The 12,141-nt window shown below is 41.4% G+C and overlaps 1 protein-coding gene across 5 annotated transcripts; it reads left to right on the top strand.

Annotated features, from left to right (window-relative positions):
- The first annotated feature begins 158 nt into the window (after positions 1 to 158).
- On the top strand, positions 159 to 11,699 carry LOC132044749 (uncharacterized). 5 transcript variants are annotated; one of them, XM_059435255.1, is made up of 5 exons: positions 159 to 355; positions 7,928 to 7,987; positions 8,586 to 8,676; positions 11,287 to 11,353; positions 11,442 to 11,699. In XM_059435255.1, the coding sequence occupies exons 2-5, from the start codon at positions 7,972 to 7,974 to the stop codon at positions 11,493 to 11,495; spliced, it is 228 nt and encodes a 75-aa protein (XP_059291238.1). In that variant the 5' UTR covers positions 159 to 355; positions 7,928 to 7,971; the 3' UTR covers positions 11,496 to 11,699. The 5 variants fall into 5 exon arrangements, with proteins under 5 accessions (XP_059291238.1, XP_059291237.1, XP_059291236.1 ...); XM_059435254.1 differs by having other exon boundaries at positions 161 to 355; positions 7,841 to 7,987; XM_059435253.1 differs by having other exon boundaries at positions 171 to 355; positions 7,928 to 8,089.
- The last annotated feature ends 442 nt before the right edge of the window (positions 11,700 to 12,141 follow it).

Below are 12,141 nucleotides of genomic sequence, written 5' to 3' on the forward strand. Positions count from 1 at the left end.
TTTTTTTATATCTATAAGAAAAAAATACAACTTAAAAAATTTAAATTACATATCCAAATATGATTTCATCTCATGATTTCATCTCATATCCAAACGGCTCCATGATTGATATCTTTGTGCTTCATATTTGCGTTGGAAAAATAAGGCGCGAGCGGGAAAAGATAAATAAAACTAACAGGGTCAACGAGAAAAGAAAGTTAAAATGAGTCTGAAAGGAAAACTTAAACCGGCAGGTGAAGCGTGAAAAAAAGCCGTCTAAAGTTTAATCAAAAAGCACCACGAGAATTTTGTTTCCTGGAAATTGGACGGTGTTTATGGTGGCAACGTTGTTCCATTCGTCCATTGAGTGCATGTGGTAAATATTTTCTTCCGTATCATAAATTCATTACTTCGGGTTTTAGATTTCTGCTTTTTCCACTCAATTAGGGTTTCTCTACGTCTGCCCATTTTTCACAATCCTGGCGAATTGGAGCCCTTAATTACTGTGCGGCATTTGACGCGAAAGCTATTTGGAGGAATCGATTGTAGAAATTATGTTTAAACTCGTTTACTTAGAATGGCTGACCTAGAATCACTTATTTTGTTTATAATTAACCAAATAATAATTAAAAAAAGAATCATTTAATTCGTTTACAATTCTGATATCTGGATTCTAGAAGCTCGCTTTCAGAAAAACTTCAGATTTTGTATGCTTTAGTTTCTTCATTAAAGAATTGAAGAGTTGATAGAGTGGTTCTAGTCAGAAATTCTTGCTTTGCCAGTGGATGCCTCATTTGAAAAGAACTAATTCTTTTTCCAATTGGAAGTTCCATATATGCTAACTGGTCTTCTCAGTAACTTAGTAGAGCACTGAAGCATGCAATATCTACAGACACATAATTCAGTTTAGATAGCAAGGAAGAATGGATGTAGAAAACAATTGAGACTATCAAATTTTGCAGTGAAGTTCTGTTTCACACACATTCCTGCCCATCGAATGTGCGATTTATTACTGGTCTTTTCATCAAGTTATACCAATCAACCAAATCTATCGCGTATCTATCTGAAAATATTTTTGGACCACATGAGGTATGCTGGAAAACCGAGGAGTTTAATCCTAACATGGTTCGGGTACCATTTTTCCGGTGACACATACTTATCAGTGATCACCATTCCAAGTGTAACTTTCGAATTTGAAGTCCCAGCTTCCCGTTTTAATTCTTTGAGCCTCCTGTCTTGATGGAAATTCAAATGAAAAGAACACTTTGTTAAGTTCTTTAACTTTTACCTAAACCAGAACCTTCCATGATTTCTCAACCCAGTTCTGCACCTTACTACGGCCAGTAAGATATCCCCAGAATGGCCTATCAGACAGTGCTGCAAGTATTTACTACCACTTGATTTAATGGATCTTTTCTTATGACTAGCTCCATACGATCTTCAACTTTATTTTCTTGGATTTCAGTATTGTTCTTTGTCCAGCTCTTGATTATTTCTACCTGCGCGTAACTCCATTCTTCTGATTCTGAGCTAGTACCTCCATTCGACACACACCCTTCTCCACAAATTCCATATTTTTATCAGCAATCTCATCCTAGCTGTTATATCCCGTATTTTATACATTGGGACAATCCGAGTTAATTACGATAAGTTAGGGACAAGACTATTCCGGGATACGAAGTCAAGACTTTTAACCACGATTTTGTTTTAAGACGTAAGTTGCTTATGATTTTGTGGCATGAAATATTAAGGAAATTTTGGGGGTTAAAAATGAATTAATGAAAGTTGACAATTCTTGAAAATTAAAGGGGCATGTGGCCGGCACACGAGGTGTGGGCCATGGCCACATGGAAGCTTAATATATATGAAATTAGATGACATGTTGATCATATTATTCATCACCTTCCCTTAGAAAATTCAAGAAACTTGGAGAGAAAAAGACGAGGCCATTCGGCCATAGTCAACCGAACAAGAACCTTCACCAAAATTGATCAAAAAATTATTTTCTTCTAGCCAATCAACCAATTGGAAGGTCCTCTACAACGTGGAGTAGACGTTGGAACAAGCAAAACTCTTATTCTTGCAAAATACCACCCTAGCCGAGTGAAGAAATTGAGTGAAGAAGGTAAGGTTTAATCTTCATTTCCATATGTTATGCATGGTTTGTACATGTTGTAGTATGTAGAAATGGATGAAACTCGAAATATTGCGTGAAGTGGACCGTGTGTGTTGTTGTGTGTGTGCGTATTGTGTTGGGTAGGAGTGATGAATTAAATTCTAATGGCATGTTTAGTTGTTGTAGTGTATAGAAATGGATGAGAATCATGAAATATGTATGTGGTGGTGGTGGTGGCCGAATATGGGTCACCTTGTGTGGTTAAGAATGAACTAATTTTATTTAGTATTTTGGTTGTTGTCATTATGGATTCTATGATGAAAATGAGAGTTTAATGATTCAAGTTGATATTGTAATTGTTACGGGCTGATTTGGAAGTTAATGTGCTTTTAATGTAATTTTTATATTTAAGAGAATGACATTGTCAACGTGTGGATTGTTGGTGTAATTCATGAATTTGGAAGAGAGGGATGTGTTGATGTTGTTGTTCTCGGGTTTGGAATGGTTCGGGTGAAATGGTGTTTTGTTTAGGTTTTTTGAAATATTGTGCGGGTTGTTTAGAGTGTTCTTGAAACTTGTTTGAGTGGTCTCGGACTAGTATTTGAATATGTGAGCGTTGACGTTAGCTTGAATGTTGGTAGTTGAATTGAATGTAAATGGAATAATGTTGAATTATATAGAAAAGAGTTACAAATGTTAGAATGCGTTTTGAATTGATTATTGATGTTGTTAGTATGGTTGTTGGTGTTGTTGTTGATGATTTTGGCCGAGTTGAATTCTCGGGGTTGTTGAGTTTATAGGGGAAATCTTTGCCCGAATTTTCGTAGACAAAGTGCTAGTTTGGGATTGGAGTTCTAAGTGTCTATAGCTAATGTTTGGTATATAATGATGTTGTTGTAGATCGTGGGCGGCCGAGACTTAAGTTTGGATTAGCTTAGGGGAGCGGACGAGGTATGTGAAGCTCACATTTCTTTCTTTGGCATGTCTAGTTGTAATTAGGCTATGATACGAGCCTCGAGGTAACTCCATTCTTAAGTTTCGAGCATGTTTATGATACATATTTGCTTTAATGTTGGCGTCTTAATGTGGTCAAGCTATGGTCTTTATGTCTTTGATATGATTGAATTTAAAATGTTGTATAAACGGTTTTGTTCTTAAAGGATCTTATGTCCAAAAATGTCCGTAACTTTCATAGACGAGCCGGATTGCTTCGAAACGTTCGTAAAGTTCTATAACGTATAATGACTTTAACTTTCATGGGCGGGCGGATTGGTTTGATGCACATCCGTGATCCCGAGATTTTTCCTTTGTTTAGTCTTGACGACTTTTGAAAGACTTAATATGATTACGTTTTGACTCTCGAGCGTCGACTACTTACTTATTCGTAGCTTAAAGATGATTTATGTGCATGTGGTTTCTCGGCTACTTACTGCTCGTGCAAAGCTCGATATGTCTTTCACCGAGTCCGGGCCGGGACACGCATTCGTGCACACTCACTGCATTATTCACCGAGTTCCTTACTTGGGCGGGACACGCTATATATATATATATGATATGATGATGTGATGATATGGGGATGGTGGCCGGGATGACATATGATGATTCCGTTCACCGAGTCCTCTCTAGAGGGCGGGACACGCTATATGTACGTATATAATGACTTTACTCAGGAGTCCCTCGGCTAGAGGGTCGGGACACGTTATGTATATGCATATGTATATGATGATTATTTACTTATGTTTATGACATGGACATGCATGATTTGTGTTTGGTAAGCACTTGTGGTTTAAGTTCTTGTACTCACGTTCCATACTCCTTACTTGATACGATTCGTTCTTGTATTCCATGCTTTACATGCTCGGTCATGTATCTAAAATCCGACCTCCCTGTCTTCGAAATTTGTGTTTCGTGCCCCGAGTACGGATACACGATTTGGCGATGCGTAAACAGATTCCTATTCGAATTTGCCTTGGAGTGCTTTCTTGTTCCGAGCACATATTTTTTGGTACTCTTTTGTTGTATATGTGTATGTTTATTCGGGGGTACGGTGGGGCCTGTCCGTCATATGATTACGTATTTACTCTTAGAGGTACGTAGAGGTATATGTGTGGGTTGTGGGTAGTGTTTGTACGGTTATGTGTTTGTGTTTTGAATGTTCCCGGGCTATATGTACGATATGTATATATGTATACGCGGCAGGTGCTTTTACGTATGTTTAAGTTCCTATTATGTTTGCTATGGTATGATTATAGTGGACGGATGTGTACGAGTGCCCGGCTCGGGCGCTAGTCGCGGCCTACGGGGTTGGTCGTGACGGTGGTATCGGAAGCGGTTCGTCCTCGGAATGTCTACGGACCGTGTCTAGTAGAGTCTTGTTTATCGGTGTGTTGTGCACCGCGTCTATAAACGGAGACTACGGGACATTTAGGATGTTATCTTTCATCGATCTTAGATCGTGCGATAGAGCTGTCTTTGCTTATCGGGATGACTCTCCCCAACGACTTCATGTTTTCGCGATGCCTCGAAGCCGGGCGCAGAAGAAGCGAGTACACGGCCGAGGGAGACTAGCCGGGCCGGAGAGTTACCGGGGCCGTCGTGCGTGCACGAGGTTGTGCTGACGACCGGTTCGCCACGCGCCGTTGTCGGGGGACTTGGAGGCGGCGGCAGTGCCCGGGTCGGCGGCTCGCGCCGAGCTCCCGAGGGTTCGATACACGAGCCTCGGGCCTCGCCCGGGAGCGGAGGATAGGGCTATGCGAGATGCGGTCCGGTTGTTGACTAGATTGGTAGCGGGCGAGGGTTAACGAGCACGGATTAGGAGGTGAGCATGCCCGACGTGATAGTTTGAGGGCCGTGATTTTCGGCACCGTAATCCTCAGAGTTGCCGGGTGGCTTGAGGAGGATCCCGGGAGTTTATTCGGCGGATGCGGCGTACGTTGCGGTTGATTGGCTTCGGGGCGGTACTGCGGCGGCCCATCTGGTTGCATGATGTGGCGGCTAATTGGTATGAGTCGTGGGAGATGTCGAGGGACGAGGGTGCTCCTCCAGCTGGGATGAGTTCGCGGAGGCCTTTGCGGCCATTTTCGCCCCAGAGATGCGGCGAGCCGAGTTGATGGATGCCGTGCGAGGGCGGGGATGGCGGGAGTGTTCGAGAGTATAGCCTAGAGTTTGACTCATTGGCTAGATATGCGCCTGTGTGTGGGCGTATGACGGACGGGGATGCGTCGATATGTGATGGGGGCTGGATCGTTATTTGGTTGATAGTTACACGATAATGGCTTCTCGGCCGGTATGGATATTGCCGTGCGGAACTGCGCGAGGGGATGGAGGATAGACACGGGGGCGTCGGCCGACGGGGGGGGGGGGGGGGATTACGACGAGGGCCGGCCAAAGGGCTAGATCGGCCCGGTTATTCGAAGGAGTTCGAGGCGGGGCGCCTCGGCGGTATACTAGGTATTCTCTCGGCCCGGCACGGAGTGCACCCGCGGTTCCGGAAGCGGGGAGATTTGACGGCCACGAGCGTATTCGGGAGCGGTCGAGCTCCGGGGCTTCGGAGTTCACGGGTGCGTGGGAGTTCGAGTCGGTCGAGGCCATCTGTGCCTCGGTGCCCTCGGTGCGGCGAGGCGCCGTCGGGAGTGCGGGTGTATTACGGAGTCTTTGTTTTGCTTGCGGCGCGAGCCGTAGTCATCGAGGGAGTGTCCGTATGGGGGTAGCCCCGGTGGTGCAGCTCAGCCTACTGGGTCAGTTGCTGGTTCGTCTTCTTCAGTAGCCATGCGTCCTATGGGGCAAGGTACGCCGACACCAGCGGGCCGCGGTAGAGGTCGCGGCGGAGTCCCAGGACCCAGCGGTCAGCCGAACCGCGTATATGCTTTGGCGAGTAGACGGATCGAGGTGTGCGAGGTGCGGCTACGAGCATATGAATCACTCTTGGAATTTATATTTTTTATGTGTGTGTGTTTGCTGTACGATTGTTACTTAATAGCGGTCAGCAGAAATCCAAAGGCCGATAGCCGAGTATTTATAAGTAATGGCGATTAAGGTGTGTTCACCACCGTTGGGAATTTGGAAGTCTAAGACGGAAAGTAGTGGTGTCCATAGGTGAAAGGTGAATACTGAGGATTGAAAGAGGGTTAAAATAGTAATTGTGTTGTGCGAGCGTTTTGAAATCTGTTAAGACTTCAGTTTGCTCCAGATTAGGTAATGAAGGTCATGCGGTGAAGTGGACGCTCTTATACTAGCATTAAAGCGCTGTATTTCGTCGGAGTTTCAAGGTTAAGCGTGCTGGAGTGAGAGAAATTTTAGGATGGGTGACCCCCCCGGGAAGTTTACAAAAAAATCCTATAAAGTCAGACACAGGAGAGCCAAAGGGGAAGATAGAGTGGTCTAAGGGAAATTAGAATATACGGAGTGAGCGGAAACCTTAAGAGGTCGCGTAGGCCGAGGCGGATTAGACCGGTGAAGAGAAAGAAGGTGCATCACAGCTTTAGAATTAGAGTGAGTTTGAATAGTGTTTGGAAATATTTTGTAAGCGAGATGGTAGCAGTTATATGTCTACGTGTGTGTATAATATCCCATACATGGCTATATCGGACGGATACGTGTAAGGCAAATTCGTGGCCGGTATGTGGAAGGCATTAATCGGACAGGGTAACGAAGTTCAAGTGAAAAGAAAGATAAATGGTACAAATGTTACAGGGCAAGCTAATGCTGTTTTCACTATAGGATAAGTTTGGAAAGTACTAACACAATGATATTTGGAAAAGAAAGAAAGGGAGTAGATGAACGGCAAGGGGATCAAATGCCGGAATGAAAGTGCCGCCTAATTAAAATTGAAAAATGCGGACGTGGGGCAAAGTGCAATCGGGTAATAGTATAAGTACACCCCTTAAAGGGGGGAAGCGGATGCGAGAGATGCAAGCGCAAATGGAGACAATCAACACCACAATATATTTGATACGGATGCTCGGGCGCTAGTCGCGGCCTACGGGGTTGGGTCGTGACACTAGCCAACATCTTTTGGGGATTATCACTAAGGTCCTCTTTCTACCTTTCACTGATACAATACTGCTAATCTACCATAAGAATTAAAATTTTGGAAGACGAAGTACGAGTATAGCTGATCAATGTTCCTCCATCCGAGACAGATTTTCCCAGTACCTTCTGAAGTACAAGAACTGTTTGATAGAAGAAAGGGAATGCAAAGAAGAGACTTTGCTGAAGAAAGAAAGAGATAAGTCTTTTATCAGAATATAATGTCAGGGATGGCATGGAAAATGATTGGAGAGATTGATGATCTAAAGTAATTAGTTTAGAGTTGCCGGAGAAGGAGGTTGGCTGACAAGCAGGTTCCCAAAAGAGAGAACCAATCTCTTTATTTCACTTGGTTCCCAGTCCTCTATCCTATACTCTGGTGACTGGGGCTTTTTATGCAAGTGTTTGGTATTATCATGCCTTTAATATCTGATAGTACTAAGTCCCGGTCCAGTTAGAAGCAGTCAATGATAGCACTGCACGGTTTCGATTGTAGCAGGCCAAAGTCTAATGTTACGGAAAGTTGAACCTCATTATGATCATTGCTAAATGTAATGTGATGAACTACGTAAAAGGCAATCTTGATTTGTTGGGCTATTTGTTTTCATAATATTACTTCATTTTTTACTTTGTTCCAGTAAAGACAATATTTTCCTCTTTTTTTTTTTGTGTGTGTGTGTTTTGGTTGAATTTAACAACAAATATCACCTGTAACAGAGCAGTGGTTGCTGGAATGCTATAATAAGCCAAAATTAAGTTCCTCACTTCACGAGCCATTGAAAAGATCAGAAACATCAATTACAGGTACCAAAATATTGGAGGACTTTTGGACAGCCAGCACGTGTGGCATGGACAAAAGTGTAGGTAAGTCGCAAGTCATTAACTCATCAGTTAGTAGATCTACCCCGACGAATGACGGTCATGTGACTGCAAATCCAATCAACCCTGCTGAATTTGGAAATCATGGTAAATTTGACTCTCCATTGTGCGTCCATGTTTTATCTTGTGTTAGCTTTGTTGTTAGACGTACCTTGTGTTTTGTGGAAACATACTTGCTAGTTTATACTAATGGTTAATATAAGTAACAAATGTAAGTAAATCAATTTTATGATATTTGATCTTAGGTCTAACTGTTAAATTTGTCAGGCTTGATCTTTTTTTTTTTTTTTTTTTTTTGGTTTTTGTTTTTGTTTTGGGGGTGGGGGGGGGGGGGGGGGGGGGGGGGCGCTTTATCACTACTGACATCTTTAAATACCAAATATCTTAACCGTAGTGATGTTGATGTTCCAAATTGAATTCTGTCACGCCATTGAGAGATATAAAAGATAATAGGTCCATCTCTGATAAGTTCTGTTTAGACTCAACACATTATTTTAGGCATTTTCCTAACATAATTGCTTTCCTATCATCATCTTTTAAAGGTCTATTTCAACAATTATTATATGTACACATTTTTTGTCAGGACTACACCTCTGGAACCAAATCAGACAGCAGTGGATAGGACACAAGAAGCATGTCAACCAACCACAACAGCTTCATGAACCTAAACTAAAGTGAGATGTCTGTCTTAGATCCCTGTACTGCCTTACATGATTGGCTTGTAATGACATAGCAATAGCAGGTCTTTTGCTTCTTACTGGAAACATGAGGCATTATGTAGTTGTGGAATCATTTTTCTATTTGATATAGAGGCAAAACATATACCTATCGGAAAAAAAGAAGATATAGAGGCATCGCATATAGGTGATAGGCATGCATGCAACGGTTGGAATCTGAACAAATCTCTTGGACTAGGTGTAAGCATTGAATGGCGGTGATTTAATGGTCTTAAGTACTGAAGTTTTTGATCTTCCACATTTGGTGTTCTAAACTGCTGGCATGACAGCATATAGACTAGTTTTTATTTTATAATTTGCTGAACTTAATCTCTTTTCTTATGGTGTAAATAGTCTTGTCATATAAGTTGCCCATTGAGGAAAAATTCAAAGATTTCGCAAAATTATTGATCCAGAGAGTAAATAATGCTTTACATTTTGCAATAGCCCATATCCAGCCTTTAACTTTATCGCTTTTGAAGGCATAGAATAACTCTGAATCACTGAAGTGTAGAGCATGTTGCTATATGTTCTATTTCTCTTCAAATAAATTAGATCTTAGCAACTGGCTAGCCAACTAGTGTATATAGAAATGATTTCAAATGTGCAAGTGGTTCATGGAGGAGGGAAGTTTATATCCTTAAATCAAACCTATCTTCGGTTTGATATCTTACTTAATTTTTCTGCAGAAACTGTGTAAAGAATACTTTTAGAGCTCGTCAAAATCCAATGTGGGCATGTAACATGCCACACTCTGAAGGACTCACATCTAACACATATTTTACCTACGCTGAAATGTTTCCATGTAGAGTGACCATTTAATTTTAGCTTGATACCTAAAGAAAAATAAGAAAAACGTGGAATATAGTAGGTGGGTTTCTTGTATGTTTAGATTACTCTCTAATTGGATTTAAGAACTGGATAAGTAATTTGTGTTGTCATCATCTTTCTGATGACACCTAAGTTTTAGGTTTTATTATACTCACCACCCTTCTAGCTTTTGCTTAAAAGGGTGTCATCCCCAGTTAATTTTTTTTTTTTTTTTGAGATCAATCAGCCTCATTTTTACTTCAGTTGGTAAAAATTTATAGTCATTAACAAACACAAAGTATAATTGTTGTAATTTGTTTCTGTTTTATTTCCAATTGAGATTTTTACCTTTAAGTTTCAAGGTAAAATATTAACCTCTGTGTGTGTAAGACTACTACAACAACAACAACAACAAGAACATACCCAGTGAAATCCCACAGTGTGGGGTCTGGGGAGGGTAAAATGTTCGTAGACCTTACCCCCATCTCGGAAGATAGGGAGGCTATTTCCAGAAGACCCTCGGCTCAAGAGAAAACATGATGAGGAAAAGTCAGATAAGCACAAACAGTTCAAAGCAATAAGAAAATGAAACTAACGAAAGCAAAAAGGCCATGATAAAGCAGTCTGAGAAAAAGAAACAGTAGCCACCACAGATAAATATGATAATTGCGGTATAAGGACCAACATAGAGTTGCACGAATCAAAGGATAGGAAAATGAAGATCAAAACTGCGACTACTAGTACGACGGGATACGTGGGACTACCTACTAGCCTTCTACCCTAATTTGAGTCCTCCATAGCCTCCTATCTAAGGTCATGTCCTCGGTAAGTCGAAATCGCGCCATGTCCTGTCTAAGCACCTCTCTCCAATACTTCTTCGCCTACCTCTACCTCTACTTCTTCTGAAACCGTCCATAGCCAACCTCTCACACCTCCGCACCGGGACATCTGTGTTTCTCCTCTTCACATGCCCAAACCATCTCAGCCGCGCTTCCCGCATCTTGTCCTCCACCGATGCCACTCCCACCTTATCTCGGATATCTTTATTCCTAATCCTATCTCGCCTGGTGTGCCCACACATCCATCGCAAAACTTTGACAGGGGAGATATTAACCTCAATGTGTGTAAGACTGTTTGCCGTAAAACTTTGACAGGGGAGTACATGTAATTCAAGAGCCACATCAGGAACTGCTCTTTTTGTTCCCAATATTTCTATAGTATGATAAACAAGAGTGAATGAGCCATTGATCAATCTTTGTGTTCTTACTGCTGGCATAGCTAGAACTAGTGCTCTATGGGTGAATTGGGAGAAATATCATGAATATAATTGGATGAAGAATGCAAAGGAGAGAGAAATTTAGCTGATATTTCAGCGGGGAGAACCTTCTGGTCTGTAATCCTCTTTACCACTGGGATGAAAGCATAATCAGGAACCTTGTTTTATTGGTGGCCACGAATTTGTGCACCAATATTGTTGTCCATTTCCACTGTCCTTCCCTAACAAACGTTTGTTTGAAAGAAAATTGCCACTGGAATTTTGGACATATCTTACCTTATCCAAAAAGAGGAAAAGAGATTTGCGTAATTGGGACATTAAGATGATTACATAAAATTAGCCTATTGTTCTTAATCCTATTTTCATGTGCTCCTACCGAGACATTCTGAGAACTGAGCTTCCTCGTATATTCTGTTATGGGCCTATGATTGTCAATGGATCATTTTTATCTGTACTTCCTCTAAGAAATTTTGGCTTTGCAGTTGGAATGCTACGTATGATAGTTTGTTTGGGAGCAACAAGCCATTGCCCAAGCCTATCCCGCTTGCTGTAAGTATGCGTGATAGAGCTTTTAGAAGCCAATGCTCCTCATATATTTGTTTGAATGACACTATGACTGCTCATGTAAAACTGGCAGGAAATGGTTGATTTCCTTATGGATTTTTGGGAGCTGGAAGGACTGTATGATTGACATGTTGTAAGCAAGGGATTATTTTATGGATGAATGATGAACGGTCAAGTATTGACTTAGATAGGCTGATGCAGATTCCATTTGCTTCGTGACTAGGAAGTAGGAGGTTACTAATGGAGATTCTGTAGATGAAATGTAACCAACTTCGGGCAAATTGAAACATTTTGTTCTCGGAGCATTTTTACCTCAACTGAATTTAATGTGTGGCTTATGTCCGAAACCCGTACTATCTTGAAGATTCTCCAGCTGGCTTCTACCTCTGAGTGGACTCTTTATTAAAAACAATAATTAAAGAGGCATTTAATACTTAATATAGTAACACATGGAACTATTACCTTTAGTTATACTAAATCAGTTAGACAAATGGAGTAATCGGTATTTTCTCAGTATGTTTCTGGTCCTCAGGACTTGTGAATGCGTTATTGATTTTGCTAGCCCCGGAGAGCTTGAACCACGTTACTAATTTGCAAACTTTTGTTAATAGTCAATCTGCTATCTATTTTCATTTTCGCCGTTCAGACTCAATAAAGATGGTCCTAGTTAGATTACGTTCTCGAATTCATCTTTTAAAGATGCGGTGTACTACTCTGGACAAAAAACGATTAAGAACAAAGGTGATATGAGGGGAGAAATGTATACTTGTAAT

This window comes from Lycium ferocissimum, unplaced genomic scaffold (assembly GCF_029784015.1).
Source record: "Lycium ferocissimum isolate CSIRO_LF1 unplaced genomic scaffold, AGI_CSIRO_Lferr_CH_V1 ctg518, whole genome shotgun sequence".
Classification (NCBI taxonomy): Eukaryota; Viridiplantae; Streptophyta; class Magnoliopsida; order Solanales; family Solanaceae; genus Lycium; species Lycium ferocissimum.

Coding starts and splice junctions, on each gene's coding strand:
- LOC132044749 (XM_059435253.1), top strand. CDS start 7,972: ATGGACAAAAGTGTAGGTAAGTCGCAAGTCATTAACTCATCAGTTAGT. Junction 8,677..11,286: donor CTTCATGAACCTAAACTAAA/GTGAGATGTCTG, acceptor TTGGCTTTGCAG/TTGGAATGCTACGTATGATA. Junction 11,354..11,441: donor CCAAGCCTATCCCGCTTGCT/GTAAGTATGCGT, acceptor TAAAACTGGCAG/GAAATGGTTGATTTCCTTAT.